The 19,893-nt window shown below is 33.4% G+C and overlaps 1 protein-coding gene across 2 annotated transcripts; it reads left to right on the top strand.

Moving 5' to 3' along the window:
* Positions 1–1,386: 1,386 nt before the first annotated feature.
* LOC133172055 (uncharacterized) lies at positions 1,387–19,813 on the top strand. Of its 2 annotated transcripts, none has more exons than XM_061306861.1 (16): positions 1,387–1,652; positions 4,979–5,531; positions 6,795–7,828; positions 13,225–13,349; positions 13,962–14,163; positions 14,638–14,722; positions 14,948–15,053; positions 15,217–15,277; positions 15,433–15,566; positions 15,724–15,841; positions 15,977–16,040; positions 16,294–16,356; positions 16,527–16,584; positions 16,855–16,910; positions 17,013–17,126; positions 17,333–19,813. In XM_061306861.1, the coding sequence occupies exons 1-16, from the start codon at positions 1,572–1,574 to the stop codon at positions 17,407–17,409; spliced, it is 2,931 nt and encodes a 976-aa protein (XP_061162845.1). In that variant the 5' UTR covers positions 1,387–1,571; the 3' UTR covers positions 17,410–19,813. The 2 variants fall into 2 exon arrangements, with proteins under 2 accessions (XP_061162845.1, XP_061162846.1); XM_061306862.1 differs by having other exon boundaries at positions 1,389–1,652; positions 6,795–7,804.
* The last annotated feature ends 80 nt before the right edge of the window (positions 19,814–19,893 follow it).

Below are 19,893 nucleotides of genomic sequence, written 5' to 3'. Positions count from 1 at the left end.
ATATACATATACAAGCATGTGTACGTTTATCAGAAGAGACTGAAAAAATATACATTTATTTCCCTGAAACACTGTGTTCGGAGATAATGTCCATATTGAAAATTTTCTGTGTCTCGGTGATTAGTCAACTTGAAAAATTAGGACAGAACCACATTTCTGTCTCTTTTTCGGGGAAAAAAATGCAGATTTTGTTCCATCGATTTTTATCTGTAGAAATGTGCCGGGTTGTAAAACGGCGAGAACTACCCATCGCGTGAGAGCCTTCTAAAGATTCCAACACAAGTCAATAACTATCGCATCACATAGGGGTTAGTGTGAAGTTAGTTGTCATGGAAACAGATTTTTGTAAAAATGTAATAAAGGGGTATGTGCTAGGAGATCTAACTGAAAGGACAAGAAAACAAACAATACAGTTACAATGTAAAGCACGTAAATACACCAGCAGCAATTTAAATTTCACCTTTAATTATTCACACGCATATTCAACTATTTATATTACTATTTAAAAAATCAAATCCTAAAGTTCAGAAATTTCAAAAAAAGAATAAATGAATATACTTTTAATTAATTAATAATCATTATTATCCTTAATCAACAGATGTATATTTCAGAGAAACGTTTCTCAAATTATTTGCCCAACTGTTATGTCTGAATGGCAGCATCAGATTATTTAATTTAGGGAAAAACAAGTTTTTAACTCCGAACCCGCATCCCACATTGAGCCTCAGCCGCATACCCTTGCACGTACTCAGCGCGCTGTGTTATCATTACCAGCAGCCAGCATCAATTTTTAACACATCCACTTCCCATCGACTGGGTGCACGATATTGCCTTACACCGACCGCTTCACAGCATTTTAGTGTTTGGGAATACTTATTTTGTGCATGTAAAGTTTCAATCCAAACGTTAATATGTATTTCAGAACCAGTCGGTTTAAAAACATTATAATGTAAATTCATCCATAAAAATTTTACCAGATTTTTATAGAATATTTTAATCACAAATATATATTTGTATTGGCATATGTTATTTAATTTAAAAAAAAAATAGGTATATTACAAAACTATGATAGTTTAATTTGTCCTTTAAAAAAGTTTTTATAACTTTTTATAAACATTATTTTGTAAATGAACAACCATGCATTAAATATCGAAATTTAATTTCATATACTATTAGTGATTATATATTTCAGCAAAATATACATATAATTAAGGTAAACAGGAATTTCAATAACTGTTTAATAAAAAATACACTCGTTTCTGTTTCTACTTTCTGTTTTACCTTAAAAAAATCCCTATTCATGAATCGAAGGTAGTTATGGGGTTGTGTCATTATCGCGCACCTTGATCTACCTATGCGATAAGGAAATACACGACATAAATCCTGACAAGACATCTATCTACATTTACACCTCTAGCAATCCAATAAAATTCAAGTGTTATCGACTATTTACCCATTAATCATATTGTATTTAATTTAAAAATTACCCCTGATTTATTGGGTATGCCTCTCACCCAACCCGCGCTAGGTCACGTGACGGAAATGAAGTACACCGAAGATTAAACGAAAACATGGCAGCACCCGAGACAGACGTGCCGAACTTACTCGGCGAAAAATCGACACCCGCTAAGCTGGAGGAATTGTCCAGAGAGGTAGGACACATTAGATTTTAATTCAGTTATTGATTCATATAATTGTGCTGACAAAATATAGTGGAAATCATTTTTAGACGTCATTTGAAGCGTAGGGAATGAGAGAATGGGTAGAGAATTTGACCAGCTGTTTATCTAATGCATGGCTCTCAATCTACATACCCTGGTAAATATTACACGTAGCGTAAAGTTGTCGGTATTTTTGGCTTCGCATGCTGTAGATTGCCTTGTTAAATGTCCGTTTTGTTTACTAATCTATCGCATCATATGTAGATTTTTATCTTGTATTGTCGACACAGATTACGGGGTTATGGCTCGGGTGTTCCGTTATAACGAAACCATTCGTCCGTGACTTTCCTTTTCGCAGCCATTTCATTATCGGAATCATTGAAGCATGACGTCAAGGGGGGCGGAGTTTTATCCACATACAAATTGCGAATATACATAGGACGAAAACAGACACAATATATCATTTTGTCAACTTGTTAGGATCAAAAGTATAAAACCGTCAGCTAGACGTTTCTCTTGTTTTTAGACAAGATAAGGAAAGGCTGTGACACTCTGTATGCCTATTTTTAGAGCTACAGAAAACACTTAAAAAATTATGAAATATTTATTGAACATATATTTATATTGATATTTAAGCTCTATTTTAACAACTTTTTTTATTATATAACTTGAATGAACTTTAAAAAAATATAATGCATATATTATAGGTTTAAAACTCTGCCAATTTTGTCTACAGTAACTATTTTGTATACTAGCATTTTCCACAATCTGTAATGATTAGCTGAGTAGATATGTTTAGATCTTCTACACTATCATTGAAGAGGAATTTTGTACCCAGAGTACCCCTGTGGCTCTGTGTGCAACATGATATTTTAATATCTTAATAATGTCATACATATTTGTATCCAATATATCATTAAGTCATCACTTGGCAATTACATTACATAATCAACCCAGCTGATACCCAACCCTGTGGTCATGCAGCACAGTAGGGGACAAGCTTGATTTATATGTCAAACTACAATCTGTGTCTGATGTAAAAATCCCTGCAGCTTTCCTGCAAATTTATGTATTATACAGTTATAATTTTACAGGGACTTGGTGGATTTTCATAGGAGAAATGTTTTGCAGTTTTCTTTCTGTCTTTTTTTTTTTTTGAAAAACATTCGTAGTATACTGAAGGTTTAATAGATGTAAACTTTTTAACTTGATATTCTAAGGTGCTTCACTTTAAACATGAGATAGAGTTTCTTAATATGATTATCTAAGAATTATTGTTTAATTAACCTAGATATTTTTTTTCATCTTTACTTCTTCTTCCTGAAACAGCTCCCTGTATTGCATTTGATATTTGTTACGAAAATTTGTATTAATGTTTGTGCTTAAAAAAGCTAAACTGATGGATATGTTAGAATTTTATTATGTCCTTGGACAAAATGCTTTCATTAGGAAAGTTTGCACCTTCAGTAAGATTTAGATTTCATTGTTGCAAATGAAAGATGTTTGATGTCTTGAAAGATGACAGATATAAAATAAAAAAACAAAATTTATTTTCAATAAATAATAGTGTCTGAGTCTGTATTTAACATGCTACACAGCCAAGTGTTCAATACACTGACCTTTGCAATATAATTCTGGTACATGAATTTAGAAAAGGCCATTTGCGAAGATGGCCCAAAAAAATATTGTCTTATTAACCGTCCCATTATGGGTAACGGAGACCATTAAAAGGGTTGTACTACTGGGGTTTGGGGATTTTACGAGCCAAAATATGACAGAACAATGGTTGAGAGTGACTTGCATGGTCTCTTTTGCATGGGTTATGTCCTGTCATGCATGGGTGAGCAGAGAATGTACCACAATGCTCTTTGTTTTATGGTAATACATTGTTTTATTTTCCTGGTTTCCTACTCTATTATAGGTGGTCAAAAAACACAGGGTTCTCTGGAAAACAAACAACATTTATTATTTGCATGAGGAATGCCTTTTTTATATCAGCTGTTTGCCTCTTTCGTGTTTGAGATATAGCTTTTTTACCTGTCTATGCCGCGTCTGAAGGTGTTTGATCCCGCCCTGCGGAGCGCTGAGGAGGAGGGAATTAAGGTTTGGTGATGGGTGATGTCTCGGCAACCGGGTGTGAGGAAGAAAAAGTTAAAACAAGAAAAATATTGAATAAACTGCATGGTATGAATGTTACTCTGATGTTAATTTAGAAACTCATTTTGGTATGGGATATGTGGTACATGTGGCTAACATTTCATTGTATCTCATTTTTTGTACTCGTATGTCAAGATTACAGTAAAGCTGTCTCTTAATAAAGCAAGTGAATTTTCACATATATACATTTACTTGAACTTGGTGTCCATATTTAATCTGAACATCAACACACACCTGAAATATCAGTACCAAAATGAGATTCTCCTTCTCTTTTGACAAGAAGTGGAAATGGAATAGAATTATCACTAAGACATTTTACTCTGTAGCCTACATATGACATTGCCATAATAAGAACAATGATCAATCACACACAAATTTGACAATAAGCATGACTTTCATCTCTTCAACATCTACTGCAACAGATTTATCCTTACTATAATGCAAATGGCTCAAACTATACAAAGCATTTTATTGATGTAAAATACATGTAATCTGTATACCTGCTTATAGTGACGTTTCTTGCACACATAAAATTTTCCATGGCATACAATTCTATTGAATATGCCTTTTATACAGTACTCTAGTCTTTGGCATGCTTTTGTTTTATTTTTTTATAATAGAAGTTTTAGAATTTTTTTTTTCTCCATTTTATTCTGCATTGGAAAAATGCATAGATTGTTAGAAGTAGAGTTTAAAAAAGTAATTATCAGACTCAGTTCATCTTTTCCTATTGTGGCATGAATTATGTAATTTTTCTAGAAATTAATTGGGTACTTAAAATTGATGAATTCGGGAACTATCTGATCATTGTTTTGGTGAAATAGACATTCACACAATGTAGTAGAGAAAACAGTAATGCGGTGGGTGGGTGAATTCTATTGCTGTGGACCAGAGGTGAAATATTAATACATTTTGCACATACTTCTTCAAGAATAAAAATGTGTGATGACCTTTAAGAGTCCTCTGATAAATTACAAAAGTTTCAGGGTTTTATAGAAAAGTTTAAGGATGTTTTATTTGGGTTTGAAAGACAAAGCATGTACAAGGAAGGAGATAATAAGGCTTTTTTGAATATTTTCTTTTATAATTAAATACTAACTAAGGTGAATTGAAATTTTTTATATGCATGATTTATTTATTTTGACCTTATACGGCTGTAGGCAAGTCCATCTTCCACATCTTCAAACTTGGAGAGTGAAAACTTGGCAGAAAAATGTACAGAACTCCTCCAGGGATCTGAGAACGCTGACTCCCCCTCCTCCAACCCCACACTACTCACCTCCAAACTCCTACCTGACCCCAGCATCATGCCAGGAGAAAGATCCTCCCATGTCAAAGGCAACGTCTCAGAAAAACTTCTTCCAGATCAGTGTGTGCTTCCAGAAGAGCCTCGTCCCCCATGGAAAGGGACCCTGGTGCAGTGTGCCAAACTGTGGTCCTACCTCTCGGGAATTTCAACCTTCGAGAGGGCCAACATGTTGAGAAAAGGGAGGGAAGTTCATAAGATCTATGTGGAGGTCATCAAAGGAAAAACATTTTTGGATGATCAGTTTTCCTACACAGAGTTTGGTCGTATGGTGCTGACCAATGGGACCATCAGAGCTGGGAGAGCTAAAAATGCCAAACAGATTGTTGTTGCCAGGGAGACTCTGTACTGCAGTGGGTCTGGAGCATGTAAGCGGGCCTGTGGGGGATATGGAGAATGTGTTGCAGGTTAGTGGGACTTCTATTTAAAATCTAAATTTGACAATATCTGATTACTGGATTTTCTGTTTCAAGGTAGATGTTACAAACATGATGCTTTGTTAAAAAAATAGATGTATAAAATATTTTATGTCTATTTGACTATTTATTTGAAGTCAACAACGCCGTAGATTGTTGAATGTCCACACTGGTTTACATGTATTTTGCATTTCTTGTGTTTCATGCTATTAGAAAAAAAAAATACTGATTTCCTTTCATTCTGCATACAAAAAATTGTCTCCCATCTGGTATATATATATAATCACTGTTATTTTTATGTATTGTATTTCTAAGTGGTTTAAAATTAGAAAGGTTAAATATATATGGGTGACTTGCATGAGACAGCGAGGCATACATAATTGTCATGTGACTGTTAATGATTGGCCAAGAAGTTGCAAGTTGCTAAAGTGATATTAACTTGGTTTTTCTCAAGAATTTCAAACAAAACTATTCTTTTCCTGATACATATATGTAGTTTGACATAATATTACATAATTTGAAACATCCTTATAACAAAAAAAGCTAAATTTCTGGTGGAAAAAAGTAAGAGAAATTTGAAGAGAGTCATAACATTTGATTGAAAAGGAAAAGTCACTGCAGATTATTATTCCAGTTAATCCTGAAAATATATATATATTTTTCGGCATTTCAAAAATGACACTGTACCACAGGACACCCATTCCTCTTGTGTCATTGTTATTGAATACATGGTCTGATGTCAAAATTACAGTTTATAATGATGATGACACCAATTTACAATACAGGCATTCTACTGGTAGTGTGTGTATTGATATGGTCACTAAAATTGTTTTAAATTAGTCTCATGCACGATGCATCAAATTATCCTTCGGATCGAGTTCAGGCAGGATGAGGGTAGAAAAGTCTCCAAGCAGCTACTATGTCACACATCCCACACTGCTCATTTGCATTTTATATCACTGTGGTAATGACTTCATTAGATGAATATTGATTTTTTTTTTGGGTTATGGGTGCAGTGCCTATGGAATACTAAGTGGATAAAGATGAATTCATGATCCAGTACTTAATCAGTATGCATAAAGTTGTAAACCATGCAGCCTTTTTGTAGGAATGATATGCAGGCTGCAAAAGGGTAGCTGCATTGATTTTGAAATTCTTTTAGCTATATAGTAACAATTTGCTGATTCTGTTGTAGATAAATAATTTAAACTGTAAAAAAAGAAGAAAAATTGTTTATGTTCTTTTACATTGCAGGTTGTGAAAAAACCAAAATGAGGGGACATAAGTGTAGCTACCGAGTAAAGCTCACCATGCGTTTAGGATACGTCAACCACTGGTTTGTGGAAGTACTGGGAGACCATGATCAGTTTGGGTCCCTGAATGACTCTGTTCCCACCCCTTCTAGCCTGTCCCCCAGCACCCAAAAAGCAGAGGATGTTTCTAGTTCCCCTAGTAGTGATCTCAACATGATGCATACTAAGTCATCCTCACCAACCACCCCACACCACATGAATGGCCCAACAGACTTTGTCACTATGGTGCCACAAGTTACAATTGCTATGCCCAATACCTTGCCGAACTCTTTCCACAATGCTTTGCCAAATGCCATTTTTACAACCCCATCTATGAATTTGCCAGTCAACTTGCCAGTTATTAGCCAACAAGCTGTTTTTACAACCCCAAACTTGCCATTGTTCATGACAGCTGGGACAAATATTCAAAGCCGGGATTCCCCTTATATGGGGATGGTGATACCTGAATTTAACCAACAAGATGTTCCACTTCCATTGGTGAAAATGAAAAAGGAACCCACAGACAATGGTTATCAAGACAAACATAGTCCTACAGACTCTTTTGAGTCAAATTCTAATGACAGCTTTCATTCAGTTACACCAAAGACATCTAGTCCAAGCAGAGCCAAAGCTAGAAAGAAATTCACACCTTACCAGGTGATAAACACCTCTCTTAAAGAGAACCAAACCAAACAAGATGTTGCTGACTCTACAACACTGTGCAACAGTGACAACCAAAGTGCTCATAGGAATGGAAACCAAAGAGGAATGCCGGAAACCAATGTAAGACGAGAACTCCGAGACCTTGTGGCCAAGCGAGAACTGGACAGGTGCTTGGGAGTTCAGTCAAACCCGAAGGATGAAGAAATGAGTGACAATTTGCGACAGCTTATATCTGAGGGTGAGATGGAGAATGGTTACACGTACATTTGGGACGATGATCTGTCAACGGAAAATGGAAAAGCAGACAAGGTAGAGGGCACCACTGAGGCCCAGGTACAAGACAAGCTGTATATTGCATGTCTACGCATTTTGTCTTGTTCATGCGCCTTAAATATCATCAGGTGTACAGTGTTTCCCTAATCCAAGGCATCCTTGGAAAAACAAAACCCTGCATGTTATGGAGTAAGGTAATTAAACTGGATATAGTAATTTTGACCCCAAAGGGTCAATTATGTATTAAAGTTCATGGAAATTAGTTGATAACCTCATGGTGAAGGGTATCTTATTTCCAAAGCATGAAATCCCGCTGGCTTAATTGAGGTTCGGAATAAGATAGTAGATTTAGTTCAAACCTAATTATCATGGGTGAAATGCCAAACTGTGCTAAAATTACTCATATTTTGAATTTTATACACTGTATATGCATTGTACTCGGCTAAAAGATCTTTGTACATTTGTGCAAAAGTTGCACAATAGCTACAGAGATTTTACCTAATCTCTTTTTTTCAACTTATAGATTAATTAATCTTCAGACTTGTAAGAAGAAAGTCATAAGATCATTTCTGTACTGATTTTAAGTGCAGTTACTAATTTTTCTGCCATTGAGACACACTTATGTGTATATCCTGTTGTGACTTCTTACAGTAGCACACAGATCAGAACATCACAGCTACTTATCCTGTTAAAGTTTGGGGTTATTTCAGGCAAAAACTGAAACTTTTATTAATGAACACTGTAAACAGGGCCATAGTAGGTCTAATCATGAAAAGCTTTTTTAATTATATTTGTTCAATAATGTGAACACAGAAAACCTATTTTATGAATGTTTTCAATAAAAAAAGGGGGAATGCTTGGTTATTTTCACTAAATATTATTATTTGAGAAAAGAATTTATTTCAATATATTCTATTGTTAGAATTGGACAAACAGTTTTGTAGTTACAAAGGCTTTATTTTATGGAAACTTATCCATTTGGAACCAGTCTACTGGAAAAACACTTGATATAAAATTACATATTAAATTTAGCATGTTTAGTAATTTGATTTCTAAGAATCGAATATTAATGATATGAAACACTTTTCAAAATAACATACTTTTTTTTAACTGACACAATTGGACTTTCGTTTTCCTGTCAAATTTTGTTTTATCTAGTGATGTAAGGAGGCTTTTCATTGAAATCTGTCAAGGAAGTTGCTTGAAAGTGGTCACAAGTTACTTGAACTCTCTTATTAACGTTGTAGAGCTATCACATGGCAGTTTCTTGTTGTGGATGGTGAAGGTGAAAACACCCTGAAACCTTATTGTGTATCATGGGGCCCATATGTGGTTGCATCTTAAGAAATTGATCCATACACAAAAGAAATATTCTAATAAGACATAGCACAGTTGGGGTATAATGTCTAATTCCATATTACAGACAAGATGTTTCTCCACTCTGGCAGGGTGAAAAAAAGAGCATTTAAGAAAATATCAATATCTGGGTTTTCACTGGGTCTGTTATCGATTGGGAGGACAAGGGGATTTTGGGGGAGAGAGAGAGAGCTTTCTTGATGAAGCATCAGATTGAAAACTGATTTTTAATGTTGGAGAGTTTCATCTTCTTAAAGTGGGCTTTCATTAAATTATCTACAAGCAATTTTAAATTATTGAATAAGCTGATGCCTTAAAGGAGAGTAGTAGAATTCAATTAAATACACTAGGAATTAAATTTTAAAAAAATTCTCTTAGCAATCAGTTTTTATTTCATGCTTGATAGTTTAGATATGAATTTTATGGTAATTTAAAATTTAAAAACAATTGATGTAAGAAAAATGAAAATTTTCCAAATGAAAACTGAAATACTTGTAATAATATCAGAAAGTTGTAGCTTATATGGAAAGACTGAAAAATACTAAACTATACCCTCAATTACATCAATTTATGAAGTCCTGAATTTGAGGATGTATTGTAATTATTACAATGTTCCTGGATCATTCACCTGGGTTGTGTGTTAGAAAGTTTCTTGATGAGACACTTAACTAATTGAACTGATAGAAGATGTTAAAAATTGCTGGTGCATGCACCCTTGAGTGTCAACACACCACAGAATATTGATGGCACATCCTCCACTTTGTCATATACCGCGAGTTTGTCCAAATATAATCCATCCCTAATGGCCGTAAGCCATGAAATTTTTTCACCCATAATTTTCATTGCCATGGTTACTTTATTGAATTTTCTTGGGGGTCAATAATAGTTTTTTGGGGGAACTAGACAGCTAGCGGGTAAGATGGCTTATTATGGTACACTAGTGTGTTTGGAAACAGGATGGGAAAATTAGGGACGTTATTAATAAAGCAGTTTTTGAAAAGATGGGAAGAAATGAGGAAATATTTCTTGTCCACATTACCAGTGGAAATCAATTTCATGAAAATAGTGTGCTCTTAATCCATTTGATAATCTTTTTTTAATTTTATTCACACATAATACATAAACATATATTAATGATGTTTTACAGCAGAAAAAAATGGATGCCTTTTCAGACTTGTAACTACATGTATAAAATTCTAAATGCTTTTCCCATCTGCACTTTACTGGTACCCAAGCAAAAATCTTTTATGAGCAGAAACATTTGATAAGAATATATAGGAATGTTAAAAGTTTTCTCTGGGGGAAATTTAATATATCAGACAAAGAACTTTGAGGTAGATGGCTCATATATTCACATACCCGGAGGACTCCATACTTTACTATGGATACCCCAAAATAAGAGGCCCATTGCAGGAGAATTATATGAGATAGTATAAACTTTGGGTTTCATTTATAGTACAAAACTCAATAACCTGTTTGAATTAAATGAAATTTTAATGATTAGACAATGTGCAATTGATCATGAATAATGTAAGTATGAATTATGGTGCAGGTATATAAAAATTAACAAATAAGGTAACCTGAATATCTGAGGGGCCCTCTCTTTGTTTTTCGGTGAATACATCATCTTTGCATTTTAATGGGAGTTGATCTCTCGATACCAATCTGTTTCCGTTACAGATAGGACAGTTATACCCTGTAGCCTGTATCGCCCTCGTATTGCGGAGCTTTCTGGTACCCTGATTAAAATTTTAGATAGCATTGCCAGGTTTGAAGGCATTTATTGATAATACTCCAGTGTATATGAATAAGGGATGCAGATTAAATGCTATTGCCCTGCTTCATCAGATTAGATTATACAAGTTGTTTTGTAAATGGGGAAAAATTTTCTTGATTTATGCATTAAAGTGATGGGTTAGGGGATGTAGAGCTTTCATATCTAAACATTAGCCATTTTGTTGGGCTGCACAGTTAATTGGCAATGAAAGATGAATGAGGTTTATTGTTTGTAGAAGTCAGGTTGATGGATGGGTACTAAGGGTCTGTTACTTGTGGGTACAAGTCATCTCTTTGTCAAGAGAAAAAGTTGTACAGTGAAAGACACAAAAAAACGTAGCCCCAGGCTGTTCTTTCATGTTTTATTATGTGATCTGAGGTTGTGTAGATGTTGTATTGTCATGTTTTAATTAGCAATTTCCTAGATCTTTAAAACTGGCTATTTTTTTGGCACTTGGAGAAATTTTTTTGATAAATTAGAGAAATTCTAGATGTCTGTAGAAGAGCTGTTTTCCTAAATTTGCAAAAAAATTTCATTTTTGAAAGAAAGAATTATTTGTTTTAAAAAAAAATTGACACTTGAAAAATCATGATACATGTATGAAGTTTGAAGAATCTTTTTTCAGATGTCAATTATAACAGAGTAGAGAAAATTTGAGCCACAATGAATCTGATACCCAATCCATTCCCTCTTATATGTTTATTAATAGTGGAAAACAAAAAAAAAAAAACTCCTCTCAAATGAATATAATTTGTAAACTCCTGAGATTTGGTAGCATTGATTTATTGAAGTCGGATTACCCACATATGTGGCATTTCAGACATGATTACATTCATTGTGAGTGACTGGATAATGAATGACACTTAAAACTGTGGGTAGATTCACCCTCTTGACAAATCGTGATGGATGAGATGACATAATCGCCTTGTCAGGGCTATATCTTATTTGACATCTTAATCAATACAAGTTCTCATTCAATAAATCCGTTAGCATTGCTGTATTCAGAGAGGAAATCCCCTGTTTAGTAGCGTATATGATTTTACATAAAGATAAAAAACTGCTTAAGTTTCTAGAATGAACTTTCTACTTTTATTTAATATAAAAAAAATGATTATTGATTGCTTAAAAAAGGTAGAGGAAACAATTTAGAGAAAACTTTTATCATCATCCAATCTAGCAGGAATGGGATAAGTGAATGAAAATCCAGAAAGACATTTTTGCTGAATACAAATGAGCCCTATTTGCATAAGCTCCTATTGCCAAGATAGGAGGAATAAAATTTGTCTAATTTAAGTGATTAATTGCTGGTAGTTTTTTAATACCCACTTGTGCTTTAGGAATGAAGTGCCTTTAACCGTAGAAAGCTGTCGCCAGGTATGCGGCAGTCTGTGCACAAAGGTACATGCATTTACATTTTCTCTGAAACGTTATGTATTTTCCTTGGGGCCATGAAAAGTGGTTATGTTCTTACTGTAAAATAATCAAGATGAAGATTGCAGATACTGAATTAATCTCCATTATTGGTGATATAGAAGTAGATAGTTGGTGACAGTGTATGTTAATATTGTGTATCCACAGATACTTTGATTTATGGTCAGCACGCTTTCTCATTGGTTATGCGTGCCTGTAAGGTATATTAAATTTCAGAATAGAAAATAAAAAAAAAATTAAACTTTCATGAACACCAGCTGATATCAGAATTTTGATTTTTTTTTCATCCCCTCCAAACAAAATAAACACAGTTAATTTTTGACTGTTAGATCGTGTTGGGGCTCAGAGGATGTGTTCGTGGAGATTTGTTTTACGTGGCTGTCAGTGGTCGACAATACACACTATCAGGTGTTGGGTGATGTAACACATACACGGAAAGTAATGAAATGTATGTAAATGTGCAGGTGACAGGTCAAAAATCTGGCCTGCCACTCATGGAAGACAAGGGTTATCTCCCTCATAATGTGAAGAGAATTGCGCATTTTGTTTAGAATTGTTTATTATAACCTTTTGTGGGTTGCATTAATGAATAGTTGATTAATTTTATTTTTGCCGGTCTCAGATTGATAAAAAGATTGATAATGTATGTATTTCATTGGTTTTCTACAAATAAGTCTTTTTTTGATGTAAATGAATTTGAAAATATCATAATTACAGTTCCAGAGAAAACATATTTAACCAAAAAATTGAATGTGCACACACTACAGTGAAAAATGGTCAGTATGGCCCCAAAAAATATTAAAATGCATTTATGGCTGTTGCAATAATTGTATTTGTAAACAAATACAATTGTATTACATTCCCAGATTTCATGTTTCTTTATTCATTTCAGGATTTGATGACAAGAGTTCGTCAGCTTGAGTCCCACGTAAAACAGCTACGAAATGTTGTCCTGAAAGGTCAAGGTGAAGGTCACATCAAGAAAAAGGCCAAAGGCAGAGAATTTGATTTTAAGAAGTATGAGTTTTAGTTGTTTTGCTTACTTGAAATAGTACTCTTTATCAACATATGAGTATGAATTAAGAATTGCTTAACAGCTTAGGGTTTCTTTGATGTGGAGGCCTGTAGAAGACAGAGTTTGGGATTTTTTTTTTTGCCATGCCTCAAGTGATAAAACTTTAAGAGTGAATTTCTTGACATCTTATATGTGCATTTTTATCCCCCCTCCCCCACAAACACCACACTACTGTCACAAAAAAGTAAGGTGGAGGTATAATAGAGTGACTATGTCTGTCTGACCATCCATATACTGAACATTTAGACTACATATTGACCGATCAGAAGGTCTTATTAACTTTTCAATTATTGGAATGATGAGAACACCTGAACACACAGGCATATGCCTATGTTTCTGGTTAAGATGATATTTTTCTGTGTGTCATTAAAGTCTGAATTTAACAAAGTGCTTGTATTTTTCTTGTAATGTTTGATATTTACAATTTTAAAAAAATGTGCAGTGTGAAATATATGATGTAAATGTATTTACAATTTATTCACAGAGCAGTAAAGATCTGTATCAGTAGTATTGATAATTGTGATTGCAATAATAAAAACGACTGATTTAAACAGGTACAACACGAGACATATTGCCCTAAAGATCCTGTACCTAGGCTGGGACTACCATGGCTTCGCTGTACAAGAGGATACAGAGAAAACTATTGAGACAGCCCTGTTTGAGGCCCTGCTCAAGACCAAGCTGATTGAGTCTAGAGAAACCTCCAACTACCACCGCTGTGGACGAACGGACAAGGGAGTCAGTGCTTTTGGACAGGTATGTTTAGTTAAACAGAAGCAAGCAAAATAAAAGTTGAAAGGATAAGATATATGGTTTATTTTCTTTTAAAATAGGAGGAAAAAAAAACTACAGGTAGATGAACGTAGAACTATATTGGAAAAAATATTGTAAACCAGATCAGAACTATAATATACAATTATGGGATGCTTATGAGGGAGACATCACAAATTATCAGGTCTGAGAAGGGTTGTCACCAGAGGGTGCTTGCAGACCTGATAATTTGTGATGTCTCTCTTCTAAACAGTCCATAATAGTGTTATATAGTATCCTGAAGAATCTAAAACTTTAATAAAAAAAGAGTAGAAAATGTCAGTCAAACTGCAGGTGACAGGATAATATAAGTTAGTTATATATACACATTTTGAAAAGCTTAACTGTGTATTTGATATTTATGTAGAAAATTTGATATACCTGTAGTTATCTAGTACTGATCAGAAATCTGTTTGTTAGGTAATCTCCCTTGATGTTCGTACCAATCTTGTGGAAGGGACTGGAGTTAAGATCAGAGAAGATGGCACTGCACAGGAACGCCCTGGTACGTAAACGGTTTGGATCCAATATTACTTGTATACAATATAATACAATGTATTTTACTCGTACATATTGAATATTCATAATTACTTCACCACATGTACCTACATGTATGAATAAGGTTCAAAATTACTGTAACATTACATTGTAAACAAAAAACTTTTAACATTAAAATTAAATAAATAAATACATTGTAGATAATCCATATATGTATAAATTTTCTTTGTAGGAGATAAAGCTACAGAGTTGCGGTTTTGTTACCTCCTTAATAAGGTGCTTCCTCCTGAGATCAGATGTCTGGCCTGGGCCCCTGTAGACCCAAGCTTTAGTGCTAGGTGAGACTTTATATCATTCTGAGAGAATCATGTTCTTTAGTTAAATCTGAAGTTAGATTTTAGTTAGTAGTATTGAAGATTTGTTTCCTTGTTGATAATGGTTTCCTTTGATCAAAAAATTGAATTTTTAGGTGATAAAAGTTTACTCTTTTTTTCTTTGCAGATTTGACTGCAAGAAGCGAACCTACAAGTATTTCTTTCCTAAGGGTAGCCTTAATTTACAGGTATAAACAAAGTGTTTGCTTGTACAAATACTGGTAATATCCATATATTTTCTTAAATGTAAAATAGACATGATACTCTGTACATGTATGTTGTAACTAAATGGGAGATGAAGTGATGAGGAATTCAGCTGTTTACTCTACTTTCTTTTTTGCAGGTCATGCAAGAGGCTGTGGACAAGCTGATTGGAGAACATGATTACAGGAACTTCTGTAAAATGGATGTGGGAAATGGGGTTGTGAATTATACAAGGAAGATAGTATCAGCCGAAATATTGACTGTGGATGAAGGGTAAGGCAACTGCTTGTGCTTTTGCCTATTAAAATATGTACTTAAGAATATCATGTAATTAAGCTTCTTGATCTGTAAACTAGTAATGATCAAATATGAACATTGTATTGAGAATTTTTTTGCTGTGATTGAATGTGTTTTGATTTTCCTTGATTAGAGAGGAGGGTTACCAGATGTGTGAACTGACCATTGTTGGCCTGGCATTCCTGTGGCATCAGATCCGCTGTATTGTCGCTCTGTTGTTCATGATTGGTCAAGGAAAGGAGAAACCCGAGGTACAAACTTTATACTGACTCTTAAGTACATGTATCTTCATTGTCATTTTTTGTGAATGTGAGGAAATTGTGATTGGTCAAAGAAGACCAAGGGAGATAATTCTAATATATGACTGTGATGATTTTCTTATGCAGATCATTGATGAGTTGTTGGATGTTGAAAAGAATCCCAGAAAACCACAGTACACAATGGCCTCAGGTAAGCTTCTACTGTGTAGTCATATTAATTCAGAGGTCCAATTTTCATGGAATACAGAAAATTTGCACATTTTGGGGGACTTGAATGAAATAAACAATGAAATACACTGATTTCATTGTTGTTGAAATAAACAGTTACAGAAAATTTTCAATCAGTAACGGGAAAAGCAATACATGTGTAAATGTATTTGAAATTCAATTTTCTTAATTTACAATTTGAAATTCAAATGATGGAATTATTTTCACATTTTCAGAGCTGCCCTTGAATCTCTTTGATGCTGAGTTTGCGGCAGACATGGAATGGATTTATGAAGCAGGTAAGTAGCAGTAATGTAAAGATAAAATTGCATGATTCTTTCATGGCAGTTATATGTAAATCAGTTTTATCAATGACGTGATCTATATTGTAAGCATTGATTTAAAAAAAATGAAATGATGCGATATCTAGGGTTATTTTTAGAGGTTTCTTTTTTTTTCTTTACAACAGATTGGCATGAAGAGAATATCAAGCATTTGCAGCAGATCTGGGCACAACATATAATCAGGTAGAACACAAGTTCTTGTGGGATAGACTGTTGTGGCTATAGTCAGATTTATAAATACAGAAAATATTTATCTAGTGATGACTTTACTGAAAATTTTTGATAATTGTTTAAGACAACACTTCCAAAAGTTTTAGAAATGCCTGCATTTTATTCATGTTATACTTTTTTGGGGAGGATAAAATTTTTATATTGAATTTAAATGTTAGTTATTTTCTTTTTCTTCAGTATTAAAGGAGACATCTGTCTGATAAATTTATAATTATTTTGCAGGGCATCAATGATTAAGAGGATGTTGGAGGAAATGGATAAAGCGAAGGTTGAAACAGGTACTTACTATTAAATGTTTCGTCATTGATGTCCTATTGTTAAAGAATTAGAAGCCCAAGTTCATGGTGAATGTTTCTGATATGTCATCTTACGAATTGCAGACAGTGACATAGCTCCCTGGGCCGACTTGAGTGGACCTGTTTGTAACCAGGCTGATTGGATTGTACCAATGAAGGGCAAAGTCCACAAACCTCTGCTAGAAAGACAATTGTGTGGTAAGAATTCTAAGCAAAGTTTGCTCAACAATCAAAGTTAATGAAATTATAAAAGTAGATACTAGTTTCTTTGAACTTTGCTGTTGAAGGTGATTTTTTTTTTTTTTTTTTTTTTTTATGCTCAATTAAAGGGGAGCAACTCCATCTCGAGAGACATATCTGGTAGAATTGACAGTGTTGCAGTTTTTTTTATCTTCCTCTTTCAGACAGCTTAGAAGACAGAATGGAGCATTATGCTAAAAGGAGAAAAATTTCTGTAGTTCAGAGTACAGAAGACACATGATGGACTTACAGTATCGACTAGTCTGCTTTCTCTTACAATGGCTTTCCCCAAGGAATCCTGTTTTTCCAGAGGTTTATTCCAAGATCTGTTTTCATTTAAATACAAGAGGGCACATTTGATGTTTTTAATGCTGAGGAGAATATGTGAAGATACAGGGAAAATGTGAATCATGATTTGTTATTTTTTATTGTTATTTAAACTCATTTGTTGATTGGTAAACATTTCGTACTTGATATACACTTGAAGTTGGTTATGTGTCATGATAAATTTTACTCCGTGAAGTTTTGTGTTGCCAAATGATTTTTTGTGTAAAGATTTCATTTACATGTAGTTGTTGATTCTCTTGTACTATTTTATGAATAGAATGTTTTTTTTTATTTAAAAAGAAAAGATGTTACTCTTTTAACCAATGCATACTTATACATTTGTGTTCATGATAACCAGTGGCCAAGGTTTGACATAGCTAAGAATTTCATGGAAGAAATAGTATATATAGATACTAGTTCTCTTAGATTGAAAAGGGTGCTGTATATTTTGCTTTAATTTGTTATTACATTTATTTTGTTTAGAATAATTTCATGACAAATTCTCCTTTATATAAATGTTGGAAGATGTATAGAAGTGGAAGCGTGCCATAATCATAATAATGTCTTTATTTGGTGTACAAGGTGTGGTGAATGTCAGCATGTGTTATGATTATCCTTAGAACCTTTCAATATGTTCCTGAGTGAGTTTATAATGCAATATTATAATACTGCCACAGAATAATCTCTAGTCAGTGGATTTTGTCTCGTAATTATAAGGCTGCTTGTTGGATAATTTATCAAGAAAACCTTTGTTGTAATATTTAGAGGTAGTTATTGAGTATCCATCTGCTGACATAACTATGGCATTAGGTAGTAATTATTTTTTAGGAATTTAGAATAGGTATTTATATTAGGAATTTTATTTACTCAAAATTTTATCATGTTTTTTTATTGTGGTAAATACTCCCTCCTCAGTACAATTTAGATAAGCTGTAAGGAAAAAAGAAATGTTTGTCATCATTATAATGACTCAACTGAAGGCAATAATAATATTCTAAGGTTTTTGATTTTGTTATTAAATGCTGCCCAGTCAGAAAGTTATTGGAGCTTTTACTGTAGGGAAACAGGAATACTCATATTCACTCAAGGTGCATATTATCTATAGTTCATATATATTATATATACAGTTTATATAGAGATGTTATTCCGCGTTATGAGGTGTGATGACAGAGCTTCCATGTCTTCTCTGTGTTTGTACACGTTCTACCACATACTGCTCATATTTAACAGAAAGTCCATTCTTAATCAGCATTATTCATTAACAAAAATCTCTTTTGATGATCTGATTCCAGTGGTTAAGGAATTCAATTTACACATTTTTCCTGTTTTTGGAGATTTTTTTTTTTTTGGAATATCGTTTAAAGATAAAAAAAAAAACTTGAGATATTCCTCTGTGAATAATTGCTCCAAGTTTGCATGATAAGATAAAATTATGGATGTATTTTAGGTTTTTTTTATATATAATATATAGAAAATATTAAGTAGAATGTGTTGTTATGGCAATTTTTTTTTAGAATTAGATGATTGTGCCAAATATTGTATTTGTTGATGTATGTCTTGTATATATATAAACATATATACATCTTGTATTGAGTGTTCTAGTCGAGGGTCTGGGTTTTCTCTATGTTTCTTGATTGGAATATATAATATATATAATTTTTTTGCATAAGACTAGTCTATAAAAAACCCCCACAAACATGCAGTTATAAAATTAGAATCACAAAGGAAATTATGATACTAAATTTAAAAATATGATGATTTTGAATGATTCTATGATTTTCTTTTAAATTACCAAAGCAAACTGTATGCTATATCCAAAGTTTAGAATTCTGTTTGATGCAGTCATTCACAGAAAAAAGCGAGTCAATTTTTGGAAGTTTTACAAATTTTTAATGTATGCAACATGCAAGTTGGCTTTAAAAAACCCTAGATAATGCTTTAGAATTTTTATAGATATTTTTATTGAGATTATTTGAAGGTTAAATGATCAGGGTATATTGTCAAAATTACTGATATTGCCAGTGTAATCATGGAATAATTCATAATTTATACAAGTACTTGTATTCAGAATTGTTGTATATGGACTGCCAATTTGTACTTAACAACACAGTACATGCAATACATAGGGCGGTTTCCCTTTGAATGGTGCATATATTAATGTTCAGTGAGCTTCCATTTGGAATCATCTTTAAATATAAGAAGGCTTCCATCTTTGAAATTCACTTATAGCTGTTATTGCAAGACATTTTTGAAATTCTTTTTTTAACAGAACATTTTGATGTACAATGTTGATGAATAAAGTCAGACAAGATATTGTATATTATCATGTTTCTTGTGTTGTTTCACCACCATTTTCTTTGGAAGTTTTCCTTGTATGTGTCTTTATTCAGGAATCGAT

This window comes from Saccostrea echinata, unplaced genomic scaffold (genome assembly GCF_033153115.1).
Source record: "Saccostrea echinata isolate AGI-Se365-2 ecotype Australia unplaced genomic scaffold, CSIRO_AGI_Sech_v1 ptg000054l, whole genome shotgun sequence".
Taxonomy (NCBI): domain Eukaryota; kingdom Metazoa; phylum Mollusca; class Bivalvia; order Ostreida; family Ostreidae; genus Saccostrea; species Saccostrea echinata.
The sequence above is the reverse complement of the archived record's forward strand: the minus strand, read 5'-3'. Positions and strand labels throughout refer to the sequence as shown.